The sequence below is a fragment of the Ptychodera flava genome (assembly GCF_041260155.1).
Source record: "Ptychodera flava strain L36383 chromosome 23 unlocalized genomic scaffold, AS_Pfla_20210202 Scaffold_24__1_contigs__length_23054250_pilon, whole genome shotgun sequence".
Lineage (NCBI taxonomy): Eukaryota > Metazoa > Hemichordata > Enteropneusta > Ptychoderidae > Ptychodera > Ptychodera flava.
The window spans coordinates 12,661,911-12,687,583 of NW_027248278.1; the positions used below are offsets into that span (position 1 = coordinate 12,661,911).

The 25,673-nt window shown below is 35.6% G+C and overlaps 1 protein-coding gene across 1 annotated transcript in view; it reads left to right on the forward strand.

Moving 5' to 3' along the window:
- The first annotated feature begins 266 nt into the window (after positions 1 to 266).
- LOC139124436 (plancitoxin-1-like) overlaps positions 267 to 25,673 on the forward strand; it is a 34,839-nt gene continuing 9,432 nt past the window's right edge. Inside the window, exons 1-5 of the mRNA XM_070690567.1 lie at positions 267 to 1,168; positions 2,156 to 2,339; positions 3,641 to 3,716; positions 4,038 to 4,211; positions 5,542 to 5,742. Coding sequence (XP_070546668.1) covers positions 1,071 to 1,168; positions 2,156 to 2,339; positions 3,641 to 3,716; positions 4,038 to 4,211; positions 5,542 to 5,742 — 733 coding nt within the window. The 5' untranslated portion in view covers positions 267 to 1,070. The remainder of the gene's footprint in view (positions 1,169 to 2,155; positions 2,340 to 3,640; positions 3,717 to 4,037; positions 4,212 to 5,541; positions 5,743 to 25,673) is intronic.

Genomic DNA, 25,673 nt, shown 5'->3' on the forward strand with positions numbered 1-25,673 from the left:
CACCGACGCCAGGCGTGACAGTCTACACTACAGCTAGAACATAGGATTGATGCATATTGACAGGGGTCGAATGAGGCTCGTCACGTGAGTCAGTTAAGAATTGCTTTGGGTAAATTTTGCACAGTTGTTTCCAAGCTCTACATACAGTTGTTCAGGTCTGCTATTCGTATCACTAATTACAAATTCTAGTTAAATGTACAAAACCAAGCTAGGGCCAGAGTGCAGCAGGACCCAAACTAGACAACCGGCAATTTTCAATCAACCTTCCGATGGACTGCATCCTCTGAGTTTCAGGGTTTGGACGCTCTTCAGATCGTACTGTGTGATAAAGAATGTTATTTGAAAACTATGAAGTGTACATGTTAGTTTTAAAGGCCAGGGGATGCTACCAACTTGAATATGACAGACACAAATCGGCACATTTTGCACGACTTTTGAAGTTAGAAGCCAATGACACATATGCGATGATGTATTTCATGAAGAATTTTTGTGATAAGCACTTTTAGTACCACATGTTTTACATTAGCTTCTCATCAAAATCTGTGCAATTCTATAATCCAAACAATACACACACTTGTAAAGGTGTAAATGTGTAACAGATGCGGTCGTAGTTGGTTGGTTCTACCATTGGTTTTTGCTTACATTTACTATTACGATTGTCTCAATCTTGTTTTCGTTCGAAATTTATCAGGCATAAATTAAGTTGATAAACAACCCAATTCTTCAAATATACCATATCTTGGCTTGTCGACTAGGTGGCAGTATACAACTCGCCACTGTTCAACGTCTGAGTTTTGCACAGCGATACATCTATCACCCACAACAAATTGATAATATTTTGGTAGATCAACACGACTTTGCAATATGTCTCCCCCTCAAATGCTAAATGTTTCGGTTTCGCTTCCGGTATTACTCATAGCTCACGTGTTTGCCTGACCTTATTTTATTGGCGCGTCCATTTTATTTATGATAACGTCACCTCCACCTGTGACTCAATAGTGCCTCCATCGTATACATACCCCGAACGATATCAAACAGATTGGTGAAACATAATACATGTACTCGGTAACATGCTGAAGTGTGTAATTTTAGCTATTTGTTTATTTAAATTCTTCTCTCTGTCAGCGGCAATCTCGTGTAAGGACGACAACGGGAATGATGTTGACTGGTAAGAAATGTGAAATTAATATCTCTCATTTTACCTGTTTTTTATTCCTCCTCTATTCTGTCAAGATGTATCTTCTCCGATATAGAATGTCCTGCCTGTTTTATATTCAATCATTGAAGTAAGTTTATATTATTGATTTAAAGTTTCACCTTCAAGTGTACTTCATAAATTACCGAAGCAATTAGCGCAAACAAAGATGTCTGCCCCACAACTTTAGGCTTCTCCACCCACCTTGCAGTGCCAAGTTTCAGTGTCACTATGCACATATGGTAAAATGTTACCGTGTTATCGCAGTGCCATGTAGGCTAACAATACGAGCACTAATTTTGGCTAGACAAACGTCATACATTTAATATAGAAAGCATGAAATAGTTCATTTAAGTTGGCAAAATTGCGACACCTAACTGCCTATCAGCAACCATAATTCACATGCGATAACATTGCATCAAATGCAGATGTTATAAGTTGGGTTCCAAAGTACAAATGCCTACGTCACTAAAGAATACAGGGTAATTGCGCTGTATAAGAAGGTCAAGCTATACATAATGCCCTCCCCCACTGCGCGTTCTATAAATAATCCACATGAATGCAGATTGTACGACAATGCGAATTGACGTTCAAAACTATTGTAGAAAGTTCCGAGACGTTTAATTTATGCCTGTGGACTGTTAAGGCCATTCTTCCGGTGTGTTCTCAATACCTTGTTGACAAAAGCTCTAAAGGCGTAGCGTGGGTTCCACCCTACAGCATTCAGATTTTACTCTGACCTGGGTCACCATCATGATCTTAACAAGTTGTACATCAAGCTGTGAATGCATATTCTATTATGAAAGCCCATTCAGTGCCAATAAATATAGTCGGTCATTAGATTTAAGTTTCAAATTGGTATGGAAATGTATCTAATGAATTTTGGAGCTTGCGATTCTTTTCGCTTTTGGTATAACACTATGACAAATGCCACAATCGGTGCAATATTTTATGTTTCAGGTTCATAATTTATAAACTTCCGAAGATATCTGAAAGCAACAATGAGTTGGTGAAAGCTGGAGTTGGTTACTACTATTTCGATCCAATTGTCCAGACAGGCAGGTTGTCAACAGTTGGGATAGACTCACCAAACCAGTCACTTGGGATTACAGTAAACCAAATTTACAGAAACTACGACGCTAAGGTAGTATGCGATCGCTTGGGAAATATATCTCATGATAAAGATCTTGCCAGGGAGATATGTGATCAGGGTTGACCCACGTTGGCAAATATCTACCGGGCCTTACAATTGCATACGTTTTGCCCCTTGGATCAAACTTTAGTTTGAAAAAGATACAATTTGTTTGTTATCGGGGGTAAAATTTGGAATTTTTCCAATGTATCGCTTATATTTTGAAAGTTATACATCATAAGAATGACATTAGGAGGCAGTAAAATGACAATTACCGCTTAATTTGCAGATAATGTGGCCGAGGGAACACCTTTTTCAATAACACATGACGCGGAAGAAATTATGTCGATGTAGTCGCCGTTTGCAAGATTAGTCTTAGAACTCGTTCGAATTCCAATGTCCTGTAATCACCCAGGCTGAAATTACTCAGAGGGGTTACCCTTAATTTTGCATAAAACTGGCTTAAGGTAAAACGCGCCTCGGGGACAGATAGTCAGCCTCTCAAATTTCTACAAATCCTTTGTGATCTACCACGTGGGGGCTCATTTAACAGCTCCTGGAAAAAAGAAAAACTTTAACCGTCTTAATTTAATTTTCTCCTATAGAGTTAACATATCAAATTTTAAATATCGCAAAAATGCTGGTTAATTTGTTTCGCTAGTTCCAAACTTTGCAAGATGACCCTCAATTTTTGTTGTTGATTTGTTAAGAGAATGATTGAAAGTTTCCTAAAGGAAGGTTTGAGCAAAATATGATTCATTCACTTTCGAGACACATACTACCATAAAATAAGTGTTATTGTAACTCCCCGATAGATGCTTATCTTCTTTTCAGTACACTGTTGCCAGATTTCCTTGGACAAATCAGCGAATTGTATTTATGCAATTTGGTGGTTCCGTCTGTACTGTAAAGGTCCTAATTTATGGTGTCATTGAATGCAGAAATTCAGTCTCACTGATATAGCTCAAAATCGACAAACTGATTTTTGTGAGTTATACAAAAAACTCAATGACTCTGACAAAGCGTTCACGCACAAAAAGTGCAGCAGCTATGTCGTATGACTTTTCTGAATGGCTATTTATATTTGTAATTTGCATATCTCCACTCTGATGTTTAGGAGAGGAAGATATGTCACACATAACAACGTATATTGTGAAATGGAAGATGATGACGGAGCAAACAATCGCATCGGATGATAGTTTCCGTAATTTTCAGGCATAGCAAAAAATGGAGGGGAGCTTAATCAATATTCTCCGTAAACAGCATAAAATGTTATAATTTCTGATACTTAAAATTGTCATTAATTTCATCAGAATGTTGCTCACCTGATGTACAGCGACAGTCCGCCAAATGACAAGTCTGTGCCAAAAAGCAAAGGTCACACGAAAGGTGAGGTGAAGTAATTGTGTTCGTGTGTATTAGGGTGAGGGGAAAAGAAGCAGCAGAAATGAACATGGTCGTGTTTTGAAGTCGCTAAAAATCCTACTAATTGACGGGATGATGTTGAGATGTGCCTTTCTACCTTGTTGTGAACATTCTCAGCTTATTGTGATGTTCAAGTTCCTTGGCTCTGCAAACAGAATAGTTCAAAGTGATCATCTCATACGCTCTGATATTTTTGGCGTTGCCTCTTGTAATATTCATGGAGTTTTCAGAAGTAACCATCTTTTGATGCAGCGTTATTGAAATTTTGTCCTTAAATATCACTAGGTGTAGTCTGCTTGAATACAGCTGGCGGGTTTTGGTTGATACACAGTGTCCGACTCTTTCCAACCTCCTTGAACAGCAATTCGAAGTATTCGTGGCCTGACAATGCCAGAATTCATGGACAGTCGCTGCTCTGTATCTCTGCGAATGTTCGAGGTGCCGGTTTCCAAAAAATAGGTATTAACAGATTCAGTTTTCGGGCATTGAAAGGGAATGCCACATTGAGAAAAATGTTGGAGAAAATGAAAGTACTGTACACAGTCGTGAAAATGGTTGTTTCCTAAAGAGGTCAAAGACGATTGTCAACACCTGCCAGTGCACAGTACTATAGATTTCCCATAATTCATTGCGATTTGTATCCTCAGAGATTCCCCAGAGAAGTCTACCAGGTCTCCCATGTGTAGACAAATTCATAGGCTAATTGAAAAAATTCTGAAAACGTACATTTAAGGACACCATTCTCCTCAATTCTCATTTTAAATGATTTGGAAAATTATGCAAGATTGAGAGAGGAGATAGCATTTTTGTAAAATTTTCCACTGATTGTGTCTTCAGCCATACAGAATAATGTAATGGAAATTAGGGAGACTAGTTGTACCTGTTTTTTGAAACAAAAGGATAGTGATTTTTTTCCAATGGAAATGACAAAAGAAATTTGCATACTAAGTTTTCTCAGACAATGACCCCTTCAGTTCGTCATATCTTGCTGCCTAAAGAGTATGGCATTTGTAGTACCTACGGAACGTGACTTTCATGGTTGTTTAATGGTTATTTGGAAACTTTCACTGAAATATCTAACCACACTTTTACTAGATATTATTTATCAATTATTCTGATGCTGCACACTAGTGCTTACATGCAGAACTGAAAAAAAATTTAGAAAAGTAACCTTCAAGGATACGAATCAAAGAGAATTATGGGTAATTTATTGTATTGTGCAGTGTAACGGGATTCTCAACATTCTACGCATTCAAAACATTATTCTTGATGCAAAAATACTTTACCCCCCAATTTATACATCAGAAGGCCACTAGCTGCCGAAAGTTTGATTTTTCACCATAATAGTTGTGTGTGAATCGAATTTTTGGTTTACTGTCTAAAGCATAGTTAACAACTCACTATTCAACTAGTCAGCATAACGTTTGTACATGTAAGGTTCACCGTTATCGTGTACGTTTAAATTCTGTTAGGCCTACGTACTATATTTCACTCTTCAACAATATAATTGAAGTGCACACGTATAGCGGCTAAGTTGACATGCCGGATACCGAGTAAATGCTGTACGGAGTCGAAAAACCGTATTGAAAAGCTAAATATAGTGGCATCAATATGTTTTGTCAAAACGAGAACTTTTCTTTGAAAAACAAAATAAAAGATTGATGAATACTCATCAAAACGTACAGCTATTGGCCCATCAAGACGTTTTAGTACACGTATGTCATACGCGTTTTTTCAGGATTTTTCGACTTCTTAATAGGAATCATATTTGTACGTATACTATTTTCAGTGACAGCGCTGCAGTACAACTGTCCTGGCATATACGATCATCGCATACCTGATGTTGTGGAAAATGCTGTGAAAGGGTTGAGTGATGTTGTACAGGGGAATTGTAAACAATCAGAAGAAGATTGTAAATATCACGCCCAGATAAAAAGAAGGGGTGGAGTGGCCATTGACATATTTGCCAAGAGTAAACAATTTAAGAAAGGTAAACATTTCTGTCGCTATTTATAGCTTTATATGTACACCTCAATGAATTTCTACCTGCATGACAAGGAACAAGTTGTTATGAAAGATGTAAAATAGGCTTCAATAGGGCAAGGTACTGTGTGTGACTCGTTGGGCAGTCTTTATAAGTATCATGTGCGCCTGATGTGTCTTATCTCGCAATTATTTGATCTTCTGTATATCAATCAATTGAAATATGAAATTCCAGTGTCATATTCACTATTATTGCATTTAACATAACATTCAGTAAATCATGATTGGCTATTACGCACTCACGTGATATAAAACTACCGTACTTCGATGATCGATACCATCAATGGTATCGTCCTGAGCACCATCCCATAGGCAAGTAACAAATGACGGAACCTATCCTCATAATCATACGTTATTATTCTATTCTTACGTGCCTCATACATTGAAATTCCCCCGAGCCTCCTATGTTTCAGATGTAGCTAGATGATGACGTAGTTTGTTACATAGTCACAACTTGACCGAAACTGGCCCTTAACTCTTTTCAATTTTACCATTACCTTCAACAATTAAAATGATATTGATACACAATTTTTCGTAAAATATAGCCACTGCATAACGTAATCAGCCGTCATTGGAATTGAGAATCTGATCTTTAAGAAGTCGTTATAGACAAATCAACAATTTGACTAAAATAGATTCAAACATTCACAAGCCACTTAGTGAAGCGAATTGTCTTATTTTTACAGATATTCGTATGTTATAGAAATCAAGCACAGGATTGTAATTTCGTATTCAAATTAAAACTTTGCTGTGAGAATTATGTTAGAGAGGCGGCATGTTATCAAGACATTATAACCTCACCTCCCACAAGGGACTATTTGCCTGAGAGACATTTGCCTGGCTGACGTCTGGCAATTGACCACCTGCCCTCAGGGACATAGTGCCTTGTTTGGGACTATACAGTGTGAACCATTCAATGCTAACTCAAATTGACTAACTCAAGTCTCGTAAATATGTTAATTTGGTAAATGGCGAGTATAGAAAAGTATAGTGTTGTTGGTTTTCTATTGCATATCAATACCTTAATTAACTTTTATTCTTACACTTTGTGAACATATTTGGAACCATCATGCTTCGCATTAAGTTTCAAAGCAGTGAACTATAACAAATCCTTTGTCTTTTTTCTCTATTAATGATATCGCCTCTGTAGTCTCATACATTAACCGAATGCATGTTTCTGTAATTTTGCATACTTAACAATGTAATTCAGTAATGCAACAGTAAATGTTTTTAGTCCCCACGGACAACGTCCGGGGGACTTAAAGGTTTGGTCACATCCATGGATCCGTGCGTCCGTCATATCAGACCGTGCATTCACGCAGATCTCTCAGAGACGCCTGGAGCGATTTCATTTAAACTTGATACTCCTTATGTCAGGCATATGCACGTGAAATTGTTTTGCAATCCAACCAAATATGGCCGTATGACGGTCATTTTATTGAAAAAACGGGAACTATATCATTGATAATGACTTTTTAAAAAAGAGCTCTATTTCTAAAGCGACTGCACTAAATTTGATGAAACTTTCTAAAGGTATTTGTCACACATAGCTCTGATAGGACACAGTCACTATTGCAACAATTACCTGCTAATTTGCATATTTATGAATTTTTGTAATTAGGGTGATATGTCTAGAAATACTGCAGCAAATTTGATGAAACTTGGTATAGATCTTTAGCACACAGTGTCATATAAGTTTACAAAGACACTTAGTGGTGTCATGCGAATTAATTGCTAATTTGCATATTTGATGAACTTTCTGAATTAGTGGGCTATGTCCAGAACCACTGCATCAGATTTGATGAAACAAGGTACAGACGATGATCTTGCAGTATTGCAATACTGTGTGAAGACATTAAGCAGTGTCATGTAAATTAATTGCTGATTTGCATATTTGATGAATTTTTGTAATTAGTGTGATATGTCTAGAAATGTATCAAATTTGATGAAACGTGGCACAGATGTTGATCTTTTAGTGGCGTAATGGCATGCATTGATATGTAGTAGCATCATGTCAATTAACTGCTGATTTGCATATTTAATGAATTCGTAATTAGGCTGATATGTCAAGAAATTATTCATCAAATTTCTTGAAACTTGGTAGGGATGTTGAGCTTACATTGCTTTGCATTTTAATGGAGATTTATCAGTATCATTCAAATTAATTGATAATTTGCATATTTAATGAACTTTCGTAATTAGGGGGCTATGTCCAGAAATACTGCATCAAATTTGATGGAGCACTATACAGATGTTGATCTTTCAGTGCTGTTATACTGTGAGAAGACATCAATTGATTGCTATGTTGCATATTTAATAAACTTTCATAATTAGTAAGATATGTCTAGAAATGCTGTATCAAATTCACGTGTTACAGATGTCGATCTTCCGGTAGTTTTAGGCATGCAAAGATATGTAGTAGTATCATGTGAATTAACTGCTGATTTGCATGTTGAATAAAGTTTCGTAATTAGGCTGATATGACGAGAAATGGTTCATGAAATTTCATGACACTTGATACAGATGTTGAGCTCACATTACTTCAACATTGATTAAAGACACTATGCTGTGTTATGTTAATTAATATTTAATTTACATGTTAAATGAACATTCCTAGTTAGAATGATATATCCTGAAACACTTCATCAAATTTGATAAAATTTTTAGATATTTATCTCACAGTGTTATAATAGAATCATTAACACTTGGCGGTGTCGTTTATGAAATGTGGTACACGTGATAATCTGTCAGTGTTATAATAGAATGCAAAAATGTTTGGCAACATCCTGTTCATTAATAACTAATTGACTTATTTAATGACCCTTTGTAATTAGGGTGGCAGTCCACATTGGTTTTACGTTTTCACTACCATGGAACTCATTTTTAATCACAGATCTAATTAATGAACAGGACTCTATCCTCTCCAATGACTTGTAATCAAAGTAGCCATTAACTCGTGCGGACTTTGTCATCAACGATGACTTGTTCTGGTTGTGTTAAACAGCATTTACATATTACACAAGAGCGATAAAAGTATGTCCATTTTCACTGACTTTAGTAAGTATTATTGTATTATCCTAAAACACTTAACATTAATGAATAAAAAGTGTTTTTAAACTGCCCATATTATAAATATATTACCAGTGATAATTTGTTTGAAATGTAGTTTTGTTTAGTTTCCTCTAAATTTGTCGTACCGTAGTTTATCAAAATGACGTAAAAGAACAAGCAAAAACCTAACTATAATTCTGTTTACGAAAACCAAATATCTTATTCTGTTTTACACGATAATCTGTCCTACAGTGATAATGGATTGTGTACAAACAAAAAGGAAAGTAAGTGATCATGTTCAAGCAATGTCATTCTGTTTCTGAGATAAATTTGTTACGATGTATTGAATAATTAGAGAGCTGTATCATAATAAAACGAAAACATTAACATTTGTATTTTTTTCCTTTCAATGTCATTCGACTTTCACTGAATTCGTTGTACTCTTCTGTAACTATCATGGAAATAAAACGGCCTATGAATACTTATCTTCGCTCTGAATTTATTCAACTCTATTAGTGTATCTTGCAAGAAAAAACCGAGCAATTTAGTTTTGTTTTGAATAATTCAAAGGAAAGAGATAGAATGAAACAGACAAACAAATTTACAAAACACCGTGATGTTATTTTTTTTACCCCTTGTAAAACTACGTAGCCTTGACCTATCTGAAATTATACTGTAGTTACTTATGGAAAATACGAGAAAAATTATCATATAGCAATTGTTCATATGAATGTTTCTTTGATATCTTATATTATGCAAATTCTCTAGTGCTGATGAAGGTGTCTTAGAAGAGTGCATTGAAGTGTTTTTATAAATGTAAGTACAGTTTTGTTTCCCTTTACGAATTTCACCCCTGACCTTGTGAGTTTCAAATGCTACACACCGAATCTCCGCTACTTGCCTCACCTCGAGAGTTCCATCAGGGGCACTGGTTGCCAAGAACGCACTGTTCCATTTTGAAAGAAATACTATATCTTTTTTTGAAAATAGAACTGGAAATTTCGCGAACTGGAAATTTCGCGATGACGACAGTAGGACTGCATGAAAATCATATCGTTGAAAACCATTAAGTTTACCATATAAGTGGCCAAGAAGTACTACAGTTATAAATACACATAGACAAAAATCAGATGCATTTTTATACGACCTTATAAAGCAATGTGCTAAAAGCAATTTTGCATTGTTATATTTCATTACAAATATTTTAAGCATGGCACATTGCATTCTTCCCTTGTTAGTTGGCCAAAGCATGGTTTTCATTTTTTTAGCAGTACACCTTTTAAGATAGTCAACTCATCCAAAGATGTCTGATTAGAGTAAAACAAGGTCAGGTGAATGCTACTTTACAATTTTGTGGATGTAGGTTGTAGGGCTCTTTATGGTATATATAATTTTATGTCAATTTTTTTCAGAATGCGCAAAAAATATGGCAGTGGACTGTTGTTCATTATCTCCTTACAATGTGGACAACCTTTGAGGATAAAATCAAAATTGTCTTAAAGTATCTTTAGTTTTCTAACATTATCAAATAAATGGGATTTATAAAAATGTTTTGATAGCCTTATTGTTTTGCGCGGAGGTTTCAGCCAATTCCATTAGTTTTCATTTAGACATGCAAGACAACATCCTGTGATTTTGTCACATTCGTTTAACTGTCATTAAAATACGATGGTTTCACTCGGGTTCGAACTCACAACGTACGGTACCCTGAGAAGTTATTTGAAAAATATATTCAAAAAGTTGTGTCATCGTCGTGTCACACTATCAAGGTAAGGTAGCAAGATTACATTATGAACAAAAGTATAGGCGATTTCTTATGCTGACTCAGAAATTTGTTCTCAGCGCTTTTAATCAATATATTATTACACACATATACACACACATATATTATTACACACATTTTTCCTTGTACAATATCATAGCGTGTAGAGAAATGCCAAGCATACCAAATTCAGTATAATTTGGAATACTGATAAATTTATTTAAGAATTTATTTGGCAAGGAAAGGATGACGTGACAAATATTTACGCCAACATGTATTAATGTATCGATAGGTAAGTGTAAAAACTCAAGACCTCATGCATGCTCAAAGGTTGGCTTTTTATTGTTAAATCCCAATAAAAAAGCAATTAATATAGCAACAAAAAGCCAACCTTTTAGAGTGCATGAGGACTTGAGTTGTTTTACCAAACCCAAGTTTTATATTCTTCCATTTCGGTTACCTATTCTTCTGTGTCTACTGAATATAGTAGGACTGATCCTCACAACTTCTACAAAGTTCAATTTAGGTAAATAACTTTGAACTTGGATTGCTCATACCAAGGTGCCAATTTTCATTTACTACATAAGTTGTAGATCCTTTTCATGGTTTAAATAATCATAATTTTTAGAATTAAAGAAAAACGATGTGACATAAGTAAGGCCCTTAGGCCTAAGAAGAAAATTGAATACGTTGTGTGTTGGTATGTGTTTACGTGTGTATGTGCACATCTTCTTTCTGGTACCTAAATGTGCAAAGGAAAAGCGTTGCTAAACAGTAGAGTGCAAAACGAAGATGACTCGATGCTTATGCTCATTCCGATGACCTAAAATAAGGAGTTTAATTTATGATTTTAATATTAATCGTACAGGAGACAACATGCAGAAAATTATACTATATGTAAGCCCGAGCGGGAGGGCGCTATTTGCATCATGGATTCATGTATTATTATTCACAGATTGAAAACGTTTTTTAGCAGCTCTAAAAATGTTATTTTTTGAAGCTAACTAAAGGGAGTTGTGTTGCAAAATATTTTAAAGTTAGAATTTTGGCTTTTACTCTACTCAGGTGGACTATGAAAATTATATTAGAAGCGTTGCCAGTTAACAGTAGTCAATATTGATGTTTCCTCTATTATTTAAATAATTTTGCAAACGTAAGAGGGCTAGTAAGGGAGTGTCAGAATTTACTTCGGGGGAGGGGCGCTGGAAGATTTTTAGGGGGAGGGGCACCCATTTTCCCCAAGAAATATTTTGGGGCTAGACAACAATACCACAATGTTTTAGGGGGCTGAGGTAAAACACATCAATTAAATATTTGCCAAGAAGTCCTAATCTATAAATTATGCATGGCTGTCAAAAACAACTAGTAAAAATCTACAAATTTGCTAACAACTTCTTGGAAAAAAATGATTTTCCAATAATTCCGCATGTGCATCCAAGATCATGTGCATCAATACTATGGTGCCAGCTTTGAAATATTGACGATAGCATCCTGTGTACACAAGAAATTTGCTGTAGTTCAAGAAGTGATCTCAGTGTGTATGAATCAAGGAGAATTGTGGGTAGGCTCACTCATTGTGTAATGATACTAATACTTTAGAATCCTTTTCGTAATGATTTGTATGATCAAGGATTTCGCAGTGACGGCTGGCAGAAAAGGCCAAAAAACAAATTAACATGTTTTGTTTTCTGTCATCTAAAAACATGTACATCATGACTATTTTAAAGTTTGTAAAAAATGTGACATATGCATGCTATGTCAACTTTGAAAATGTACTGATGACAAAATGTGAATTTTGACGTATCCAGGGTTACCTGCATTTATGAACATTGAATTGTGAATGAAACTAGTAGAAATATAACATGTGAATTCATGTTATGGATAAGGTGTTCTGTTCCAGAAAGGTTCTGAAATATTCCTCAGGATTGCTGTTTTATGGCAGCGAAATTTGAAAAAAAAAGAGAGAAGAAGAAAACACTAGAACTCGTGAACATTGTCGATTTCACGAAACTTTCACAAATGATCCACTGAAAGATGCTTTATCGAAAATATAAAACAAATACAATGTACTTGCTGAGTTTTTAAAGAGAATCATTTTTCGTTTTTCTTTGAAAAATCACTGATGCAAAAGTGCTGACTCTACAATTTTGTCAAAATTTGTATTACATTGAATAAGGTGGCATTTTGTTATTAATGAGTCACTTCGTAAATGATGTATATATCAGAAGTACTACTAGTAGGCAATACTCAAGAATCAAGAGTGTAATCAAATAACAATATTTTTATCCGACATGGCTATTGTTGTCTTTGAACAGGTCAAATTTGCAATAAGGTCATGTCTGGAGTTAAAATCATGGGATAACGGATAACTGAATGTAAATTATCTAAAAAAGTAGTTTGGGAACATCCATTTTCCAAGCTACAACATCTGTGATTTATAGAAAATGACAATAATCCTGGTATAGGGTAGTCCCTCACCTTAACATTTGCAAAGTTTTTCAATTCATTTCCGCCTATTGCAGAGGAATTCTGAAAAAAAGTAAGACAACTTATCTAGTCAATGAAGGCATCCTGCTTCCTACTAGTATTACTAGTATATTTTTTCTTCCTCTGAGTATTTGCTACTTGTAAGTAATGTTAAAAACAACTTGGCAACATTTACAACCAAAGTATTTGATATAATCCACTGATAAAACATATAACATAACATCTAGGACAAAGTAATCATCAAAATAATCAAGAAAAGAGCTATAAAATGGATCATTTATAGTGGACATAACGACAGAAGTATTCATGTTTAATAATTAACTTTTTTCAGAAATTCACTACCTGATTTGTTCATTACTTGCCTTCCCAAAAGTGTGCCACTTGCAGTCCTTGCAAAACATGCTTTTTATGGTCATTTATTGTATCTCTGAAATGTTTTTGTTATATCATTCATTATTTTACAACTGTCTATTCCTGCAAACTGTGGTAAATTTGACAGACTGTATATGTCACGGTGTATAAAAAACCACGAAATGTTAGGGGGGCAATAGATTTTTTGCATAATTTACTAGGGGAGGGGGGGGCATGGAAAAAAATCACCAGGAAAATAGAAATATCCTCCAGGCTCCCCTGGAAGTAAAGTCTGAAGGCGTCTCACAAAACTGATTGCACCGAGTACATGTTAATGCTGGTAGAGCTATTTACTTTCGTTTATGAATTTCTTTCCTGAACCTGAATGTTTCAAAAGCTTTTAACACAACAAATTGTTACACCATTTGTATCTAGTTCTGTGTGATAATATATGTTATTATGACAAAGTATAAAATGTACATAGTAGTTGACAAGGCAATGGGATGCTATCATTGAAAACTCCTCGGTGAAAGATATTCAGCCCTCAAAGTTGTTCCATATTTTCTGGTCTACCACCTAGGAGGAGCAAATTTAAAGCTGTTGGCGAAAGAGAACATTTTATTAACATAGTTTTTCGAAATTTGAAAATTTTATTTTCCTCGAGGTGATATTGCAGATATTTTCAATTTCGAATAAAGGGATATATTTCTTATAGGTAATTTGTTTCTGTTGCACCAAATTTTGCAAGGTGATCCTTTGTTGTTTTTTAAATTTGGTTAGAAAATCGTTCCAAGTTTCATTAGAAAAAATAATAAACAAATTAAGTCTTTAAGTCTTTAGATTTTTCAGTTTAAACGGAATTTCTTCTTTTAGAGTTTATCGTTATATTAATTAGTTATGCAGACATATATTTGCTTAAAGCTTAATAAAGAATGCCACTCGGAGTAAGGTATTTTAGATTCTAATATTTTTACATTATTTTTCTGGTTCACTGATTGTGTGAGTGTATTTTAAAAGCCTTTGAGTAAAAGAGTTGATATTTTCTTATTCTTGTGAAAATAAATTAATAAATAATATGTTTGTGAATTTTGTATGGCACTTAATTTCTCTAGTACCAAAACATGCACGGATATAGTTAATATTGATCTGTAAAATGGATATTGGAATCAGATTTAGATCGGTGTTGCGTTGTGTTAGCGAATCAGAGAACACCATCTTGTGTTGGTTTCTAAAGATTCCTTCGTTGTCATAATTCTGTTGTGTCTCAATTTGTACCTATTTTAGTGTGTTTTTTTGTTTTGACGAATGTCTCTGATTGATGTGTCATGTTAAAACTTTGTGGAGAGTACCGTATTATTCTGACAGTGAAAGTTAGCCGACAAAATAGGTAGTTTCAACTTTTATGTTTTTTGGGAAACAAATTCATGAAATGCAAAGGCAAAGGCAAAAAAAGTAACGCTTGACTTTGACTAAACTGCTATATACTGCTACATGGGGTGGTACTATACATGTAACAATGTTATACAATGGCCTGCATCTACAAAGAACCGGACAGTATGCTCCCTAGTGTGTGTTTATAATTGGTCAATATACAGTTCTTAGACCAATGCCATTACTGTGGCGAATTCAAGAACAAGTTTTCAAAGGAATTACAGAGTGTAATAACATTTAGATCGATTTCGCCGTTCATTCTCAACTGGGTTACACTGTAATTAGCGTCTGCCCGAGTGATTCAGACTGACGCTTAAGTGGATATCAATATATCTTCAATCAAAGCTCCCCCTAGGATTTGAAATACACTTTGGGTCAGATATGCAGCCAGTACTACAGGTATATACATTGATTTCTAGAAACCTTGCACTAAAACCACGTATAACCATACAATATCGTCCCATTGAATTGAATACTAATCCACCTCGTCCAAAAAGAAACTCGTACCAAACACCTCTTCGTCCGAGAGTCATGTAACTCCAAACCAATTCGCTCCAAACAGTCGCCAACCGGTAATGCCGAAAATAACGAATCACTGCCTTCGAATTTTTTGTCGCTTTTCTATCAATCCGTGACTAAAATACTGAAAGCGTACACATTTCGAGGAACAGATATCGAGCAAATTCCGCGCAAGGCGCTAGTAGTAGCTTACAGTAGTTTGAGGTTTTCTTTTATGTCCCAAATTGGTCCAAGGTACCCAAATGTTTTGACACAGTATAGTAATGTTTCTAAATTGCATGTAAAAACTAACATGTGCTTCTTCGTGGTTTTAGGAAGAGTTGGTACTGTACTTGGAGCCAAGTGTTTTACCATACAGGTAGGCCTAGAGTCGACCTGGCTGTTGTGCGAAGTGCCTTGACCCCTGTGCCACAATCACCCCACGGGTCACTCAAATACGCTAACTGATGTGCACTATCAGCTATCTATCTCCATACACACCACAAATCAAGCAGAATATATGGTAAGATTTTTGATTCATGGTGTTTCAATTACAAGTTGACATGAAAAAAGGAGAGAAACCTAACTTCATAATGTTCTAGCAGTATTCTGGTAAAAAGGGCAATTAATGAAACTTAGCCGGTTCATGACACCGGCTTCACAGATCCTTCATTGTACAACAGCGTACGTCACGATTGACGCATACATATTCTGTACATTTATAGCTTTGACGTGACGACACGAGATAATCGTAGTATTCGCGTGTCCATTCTTCGGCTGGGCATGCGACCTAGGACAGTCAGGGCAGTGCTGCGGGACTTCACAGGCATAAATTGCACATTGGATTACTGTCCGATCTACATGTGCCAATAGTGATTCGTCTACCCCGAACCATGCGAGCTCGGCTCTGGTACCCGGGAACAAAGGTGTTGTATATGGGATTGAAGGGTAAGCACAGATACTTTGCACCACTACCACCATTTCAACGACCTATACGACCTGCAATCAGAGTTGCAAAATCTTTCAGTTCAACGATTTTGTCATAGAGTATGAGTATAACTATATATAACGTAGAAGCTGTGTCAAAACTAAACACCTTCGTGACATTTACATAAGCAACATAATGTGTAAACTTAACTCCAACCTGAAACTCCGTAGTCCATGTGTTGTATATAAAGCTTTCAAGCATAGATCAACAGCCATTACACATTTAGTTAATATGTAATTCTGTAGCTCAGATGAATATTCATGTACTTGTATGTACATTTAGTAGATTTTCGATCGAATTCGAATCCATAATGTACGGCCCTGTCACCTATCGAATACATCGCTGTCAAAATTGCTCAGCCCAACCCCTATCCTTGTGTTTCAATAACCGAGAAAGGTTGTCACGATTTTTAGCTCACGTGTTCAGTTTACACACGTGAGCTAATGTCGCAACGATATCTATGCGTCTGTGTGTGTATCTGTTTGTCTGCCTGTGCGCCCGATGTCTAAAAATCGGCTCATCAGATGAGAATCAAAGCTGGTACATAGATTCAGTTTGCAAATGGCAAGAACGTATTAGTTTTGGGTGGGTGTGGCTTGCTTACTTTTTGTTCATTTGCATGACTAATGATTTTAGAAAAAAGAATATAAATTGAAAACGACTGCACACAATGTGATGAGATTCGCTAAAATTTTGATCACACCAATATATTTCAGCCATGAGAGGCATTAGGAGGTGACATGGAAGACAGTTGCTAATTTGCATATTTTAATTAACTTTCCTAATTAGGGCTATATAGCTGATTTGACACGAGCAAAATTTGCGAAACTTGGTATATATATTTAAGATACTATGAATTAACATTATTAAAAGTCATTAAGCATTTTAACTTCAACCAATTCCGAATTTGCGTATTTAATGAATTTTCCTAATTAGAGATAAATATCAGAATTGACTTGATCAAAGTTTATGAGCGGTCCTATGTATATATGAGGTACTATGATATAACATTTTTCTGAAAGTCATTTAGCATTTTTATCTAAGCTAATAACGAATTTGCTTATTAAACGAACTATCCTAATTAATATCTGAATTGACTTGATCAAAGTTTATGAAGGTTCCTATGTAAATTAAAGATACTATGATGCAATATTATTGAAAGTAATTAAGCATTTCGACGAGGCAATTCCTAACTTGCGTATTTAATGAATTGTCCTTATGGAGGATATATCTGAATTGACTTGACCAAAGTTGACAAAACTTACTATGTACAGTATCGATACTATGATACAACATTATTGAAAGTTAAAAAGCAGTTTTACTTCAGTCAATTCCGAATTTGCGTATTTAATGAATTTTCCTAATTAGAGATAAATATCAGAATTGACTTGATCAAAGTTTATGAGCGTTCCTATGTAAATTAAAGATACTATGATACAATATTATTGAAAGTCATTAAGCATTTCGACTTCAGGCAATTCCTAATTTGCATATTTAAATAACTCTCTTTATTAAGGATTTATATCTGAATTGACTTGACCACAGTTGACGAAACTTGCTATGTAAAAATGATTGCAACTAGTTTGGGACAATGGGATCTTCATATTTTTCAAATTTATCAAAAGTGTTAGGTGCCATATAGCTGAATGTTGCAATATTTCAAATGACTCATAAAACAAGTATGTAACTTAAAAAAGAAAAGTAGATGAGGTCAAATTTGCAGATTAATTAGACGTTACTTCACCATCCAAATATCCCAAATTAGTTCCAATCGTGTTTATACAGTAACGACACTATTAATATTTCATGAGATTATTCAGTCATTTCCTTATTTATATATTTCATGAACTGTCCTGATAGGGAATCTATACTAGGATAGACTTGATCAAAGTTGGCAAAACATGCTATGTAAATTTCTGACTGTACCAGGTCAAAACAATATCGAAAATCACTTCGCATTTTCATGTCAGCCTAATTAAAATTTGCATATCTAGTGAGCTTTCACAGTTTGGCATACATAGCTTGAAGGACTTGATCAAAGGCATTTACACTTGCCATATAAAGTAGTGATACAATGACAGCAGTCAAAGAAATTTAGATTTTTTATTGCAGTTAATTACATATTTGTATACTTAAAAACCTTTTAGAATTAATTTATGGTTCATATTGTTCATTATGTTGATAATAATACTTTCCATGAAGTTACAAACATGTGGCAAGGGTTCAAATTTACACATTACTGCAATATATAATGAATCACGTGAGCATTTTCAATTAATATCTGGTTCTGACTGCGACTCCTCCACACACAATGTAGAGGCCATGAAGCACTCGCACATACTCGCAATCACTTTATCGAAGCAATGAGTACATCGCCTTACTGTAGGGGTCTTTGCATCTGGGTGTTGATGGAGAGTAATTTTCATGTATGGTGGTTGTGTCATTGTAATTGCTAACTTATTTGTACCATAATGTTAATCTTAAATTGTGATGAACCGTTGAAATGCAAGTGATTTGAAACAAGTTAAAATTAGGGTTAATCCTGTCAATTTTTATGAAACTTTTCATAATTGAAAGATAAAAACAATGCCAGTTGCATAAAGTATCAAATAATAATTTAGACTACAATGATAGGACGCTTTCAAGTTTAATCCTGATCTGTGTACCTTTTTAGGGCTCTGCAAAACGACCTTGAACATTCTTATGTCAAAACGTTTAATGGTGCACCTATTCTAAGTTACCGGTATACTGTATGGGCAATAAATGATCCTTACGATGAATTTAACTTACAAGCGTTACTGAAACATTCTGTGCTTCGAATGTCACAGGGTAATATTATTCGAAGGAACAAAGAGTAAATCTTTAAACTCAAACGGAAAACGGGTGTTAGGAAGGACGTAAACAACAAGAAAGAAACATCAACACCAGTATAAAGACTCCTATCACCCTGTCTAGACGGAGAGTTGAACAGCTGATTGCACTTTATCTATAATACAGCTGTTTTTATATTTTAAGTTGGAAGTTGAAACAAGGAAATGTTTATTCTTTTTATTTAGTTTCAGCTGAGAAAATCTCTTCAGCTCTTCATCTCTCAGCGGGAATTGTAAAAGCAATCACAGTTTAGAACAAATGTAATCAACTATATATTTCTCAGTCCAGAAAGTGCAACTGCATAATGCGGATTTGCTGTAATTAATCAATGAGTCGGTGACTTTGAAATGTGTCGAGATACCCAAGCTAATCGTTTGTTTTGTATATGCAATGTTCGGTCTCACACAGTGAATTGTGGCACCAAAGTGAAGTCCACTGTATTTGCTTCAAACATATTGGCCATGCTGGGTAAATATCAGTCGGAAATTTCTTTGCGTATCACTTAAAGCCCCAAGAGCTGCGGATTTTATGCATTAATTTCATGACTTTTTTCAAACCGAAGTTAGTTCGTCTGAATGGCTAAGTGAATGACGTGCATAGAATTATTCGGACCATGCCCACGCGTTTTAATAGGTTATATCATAAAATGACGCCCTCACGGAAAAGTACAAAAATGCAGTATTTCCTGCACATACATATTGTGATGATACAAGAAACAAGCATAATGCAATTTAGGTGAAAAAACAACGCATGATGGCCAACGTTTGGTAGTTGAAATCTTTATTTGCTTTCAATTGTCATATGATTAGTTTCTTAAAATGGCAGGAAACCTAAAATTATGTTAAAACGTTTGAATTTACATGCCACTTTCCACTCTTATGACAGTGATGTACACAGTTTTATTCTTTACTGGGCCTTATTAAAGCAAAAGTCTTTGAAACTTAAGGATAATTTGAGAACGGTTTATTACACATTCGCAGCTATTGCGACTTTAAGGGGAGAAATATTTGATTTGAGAAGGGAGCTGGAGGAAATGTGTATGGCAGCAAGGTTTTCTCCCTCGACACTACATGCCAAGATTCCCCGGCACAACGCTGTAGGTTCGAAATCATGTCCATATGAAAGATACCTTACTTGAAGTGTGAACTGACTGTCAATCGGTGATTGCTCTACAAATATCACGGGTGATGTCATATTCATAAACATTGTGATCTTTTGTTCTACTTGATCGGTAGTTTATTTACTCTCTGGGGAGTCATAAGCCGTTAATTCGGTAATGCGGAATTTTTCCGCTCTCAGGGGATTAGTCTACCTACATGGTTTGTGCCGGCCAATCCCCTCATGATGATGTCAATTTATTGCTCCATTCTGTCCTGCATCATTTTATTCTACAAGTGGAAGCAATGCAAATTCTCTTTTCGTGATTACCATTTTAAGTATGATATTTTGAGTTAATTACATGTTAATGGTTAACAACTGCACATCAAAAAGGGATGAGTAATATTATATGTGAGCACATGACATATGGCATTAAATTAGAGGACAGAGATTGTGTAAAACAAAGGATTGTCGTGTTTTTATCTCAAGACTACTTGCAAAAAGATTTTGGACTTCCTCATGTATTTTGAAAATGTTAGCGGCGGCGCACCTCCAGAGAAAGAGAGGTTGAGAAAGACATCGTTCCTTCATTATGTGACATTTTTTTTCCTTTGGTCTGCTAAGATCTATTTGTTCTCAAGATATTATTGGACTACCGAAAATCCTCCAACCCTATAAAGAAAATTGTTCTCCCCAATCAAACCTACGCCTATGGTCACCACCGCTGGTGGCACACTCGTGACGATCACTAATATTCCATGCTGTATTTCTACTATAACAAAAGTAACTATAAATAAAGTTTGAAGATTGTTTTATGGTATGTCTACCAAACACCTTTAGCAAATAAAGTATATAAATTGTGGTGTGATATGTATGTTGTAGTAATTTCGCATGAGTGTGAGAACTAGTTTGCAATGCTTCCATTGTAAGTGTGATCGATGCAAGTAAGTGGCTACTCTACTAAGGGTGGTGAATGCCTTTATTATACAAATTTGCTTTGCATGTTGTTTCACAGGTACACGTTAGCTAAGACAGTCACAGGGAAATTTCTACAAAAAACCTCTACCTATACCAACAGAAAACCTTTTAATCCCATGATAGATATATCAAGTAAGAAAATTTCGAACTTCATGCAGCAAGGACACGCAGCGACGATGTATAATGTATTTTGCAGTTGCATGGTTCGAGACTCGTAAATATATTTTCTTACTCGACATAAGGTCTTCTTGCATCACTGCCGTTATGTAATTTAACCCACCAATATCTCATTTGTTCTGTTCACCTTAGTATTTGTTATCATTTTGTCAGTTATACGGCAGCAAAAATGATGTGGATTTCGCTTCGGGGAGTCTGAAAAACTAGGTTGTGCTTGGATAAGATTGATTTACTAGAGCATTCCGATGTCTTTCGTCGTTTTGTGAGACAGGCCAATTTTGTTCACTATTGTGTAACAAACACTTACACACAAACACAGCACGGGGTGTTATTTAAAGTTTAAGATGGTAACAAGGTTAGGAAACAAAATCATATGAAATTGTGGGATTATGAACGACTGGGAAATATTATGAAGTGCAATTAAAATTGTATTTGAAATTTCGACTGGCCCACAGTGTGGCCCAGCAGCTTTGGACCATGGAAGTAGCATGAGCAAAAAAGGGTGCATTGCTTTCCAAGTTTAAACCAGAAAGCCTGAGAGTCAACCAGGTAAAATTTCGTGCAGGCATTTGGCAGTATTAACAAAACAGAAAATTCGTCCACGAAATGAGACTTAGTATAGCAACCTGCAACAACATAGAAGCAAACAAAGCTGATATCATGTTATGCGCTAATGATCACAACAACACATAAATCTGATAAATGTGACATGAAGAAAGGTCTTTACGATGGCAACGCACCAAACAAACAAAACACCAGGGGGACAGTGAACAAACAAACAGCTAATAATATTGATTAGGTGATTGCACGGGACAAAGAACTACACAAATAAATTTAAGTAACTATATGCACTATTCTTAAAACAACAGAGTTTTCTAAAATACAAAGTGTTCAGATTCCGCCGTCCAGTCGTGCAATTGCTAATAGTTCTTTCATAAGAGTACTCGTCACTTGAGAACAGTATCGAGAGCAGTATCAGAAGCTTCTCTCTCAGTTTTCAACTGCAGATTTAGCCTATTTCAGATATGAACCTGCTTGAGTGCCAAGTTATGATGAAGAGTAATCTGACCACTTTTGAACACACTGCGCAAAAGGGCACCATGCCTACAAATCACTCTAGCCCCTTCTTAAAACGCCATTTATCAATTTCGCATTTACAATGTTGATGACGATTTTATCGATTCTTTTCGGGTGGTGGTAAAAGAATGATTAATTTAACCTCTGTCGTTTGTACCGGTTAATTGAAATCCAATAATAACCTATCGGCAAAGGTGACCGACTTAGACGTTGTCAACAAAAGGCCCATTGCGATAATAACGTGTAAATGGAAATATGCGTAGTTTATGCTGTTTTAAGTAAATGTGCTCGAAGACTGAATATTGCTGTCAAGAAAAGTTACGTTTGACACTGCTGATCATGATGAGGTCTCCATGTTCGAATATAGTGTAGGTGGTCTGTGAGTCAAATATATTGAGCTGGGCTTACAAAATCCAAATTAGATTTATTTCGACAACGATTTTCAAAATAAGCAAGTAATAGAAGATACTAAGTGGAAGCCCATAATTTTTGTTTAGCAGTTTATTCATTAGAAGAAAGTAAGTGTGCATGATGACGATCTTGTACTATATGCAGTTAACGCCCGTGCTTTGAGAGCCAAAGGCAAACCTAACTTTACAGATTTTTATACCCCTTCGAACATTTAGAAGAAATATGGACTAATATATATTATACCTACTTGCTAGTGGTGGACTTTTCATGATAAATATTTAAACCTACTATATATATTGTATGGAGTGCTGCCTTAGAAGGACAGACGAGTGCATCCTAAAAGTAAATCAAGGACATGGCTCATGAATGGTTACTGGTATTATAAAAATTATTGGCCTTATTAAAGAATGTCAGAAGATGAGTTTCAGAATACTGAAGAAGACCGACATGTTCCTCACGTGCAAAAATATTCATTCTCAATCGATCCATGGCACGAAAAATAGGGCTATTTTATTGGACGAAGGGAATACTCATGTGAAAATGTAACAACGTTGTGAAGTCCTGTTTTTCCCTGAAGGCAACGGACTATGTCAATGAAAATGAGTGGGTGGTACTAGTCTCAGATGGCAGCTGACTCAGTGTATTGCTAGGTGATACCGTTACATGGACGGGTGAATTAAGGTAGCATGAAAGTGAAAAACTTAACCTTTTGCTCAAACTTCCCTCAATGAAAATTCAACAATTCTCTTACCGAAGCAAGAACAAAATCAGGGTCACTTTGCAAAATTTGGTACTAGAAAGACAAATTGCCTAAGTTATTCCGAATTTTGAAATTCTTAATAGCTGCCATCTCTGTGTTAACTTCATGCGGGACAAATTAAATATTTGATTTTTCGAAAAAATAAGACGGTGAAAGTTTCCTTTCCCCACGAGCTTTAAAATGACCCCTACAAGTGGTATATCAGAAAAGAATTGTAAACACTTAGAGTCCGACTATTTGTCACTGAGGCGCGTTCTACCTCAAGTACGTATTGTGATATGACAAGTAATGGAATCCTGTTAAATTATACAGGAAACGGTGATTATATACCATTCATGACCAAAAATTTATCCCCTATATGCTTAAAGTATTTGCCCGAATCAAACAAAACGAATATAGATATTAAATATTTTTTCGCTCTTTTTGAGACAGCGAAAACATAGCTATGACTAGTTTGACACTTTGTACAAAATAATAAAAATCAGTTCAAACACCTTGTCAAAGGTGAAAGCCTTATCAACTCAAATGTTGAATATTAACGTCGCGATGGTTACTCTTGTAAATATTTTGCCGTAAGTTGTTCTGCCATATAATCGTCTTTCAGAAGCGTAGGAACCAAATCACACGCCAGGGTAATTGTGTTTAGCAAATTTCAAAATATATACTATTTGTAAAACTATATCTTCTATATTGTTTTCACGTATGTAGCAATGTGAAATAAAATATGTTGTGGTTTCATTGTTCGAATAACTATCTTATTTTGCTCGACATAGGGTTTTCGTGCATCACTTCCATTATGTACATGTAGTTGTAGCCACCTATATCTCATTTACTTCGTTCAGCTTAGTATCTGTTTTCATCTACTACGTTTGTGAACAAAATAGTCATTTCTTCGTATTTAATACAATTGGCAGTGATAAGCCCACGAAAATGATGTGGGTGTTGTTTGGGGAGAACCTGAAAGCCAGGCGACGCTTGGATAAGAAATGTTTTCTAAATACGTCTTTCTTCTTTTTGAAGCATTCCAATTTATGTTCACCATTGCGTGAAGAGCACTTACAAACACCAACAGTACAAGGAAGAACTTGTAAAATTTTAGATGACAACATTGTAAGACTGAGAAATCGTGTTAAACTGTGAGACTATGAACAGCCACAAGTGTCAATATTTCCACGTTAGGTACGTTTAAAATCCAGGACGCTCTGGTGATCTACGGCAGTATCAGAAACGTCGCTCTCAGATACCTACCTCAGATAAGACTTATCAGGGTGCAGAGTGTCAAAACAAAGTAACGACGATGTGTTATCTGACGAACATCTGAACACCTCCGCTCCAGATGGTACCGTTGATACACATCAATTGAGCCCCTACCTGAAACGTCTCTAATGAACTCATCATTGTAAATAACGATTTAACTTTATCGATTCTTCGCGAGGTGGGTACAAATACTAATGATTGATTTGACTAGGGTCGCCCGTACCGATTGATGGAAATCTGATAAAAATCTATCATCAAAGGTGACCGCGGCATCGACTTAGACGTTACCAAGGAATAGGTATATTGAGATAATAATGTTTGACTGGAAAAATGCGTGGGTTATGATGTTTTAAGTTAATGTTCTCGTAGAAACAATATCGGTGTCAACAAACGTTACACTTTGCTTGTGCTAATTTTGAACTCGTTATCCAGGAACAATGCAGATTGTCTATGGTTCAAAGATATTCATTTGGGTTTACAGATTCAAGTGTAAATCAACAATGGTTTAAGCTAGTTCTTAGAAAGAAACCATGGCCATTACTGCTGTATTTCGTAGTGGGTATTCAAATGACTGATTTTCCTCTATCAATGGGGACCGGGGATATTTCATCAAGCGTTTACCATTTAAATCACCTGGTCACTAGACAGATCGTATTGCTGACAATGGCCCAATTCAGACTT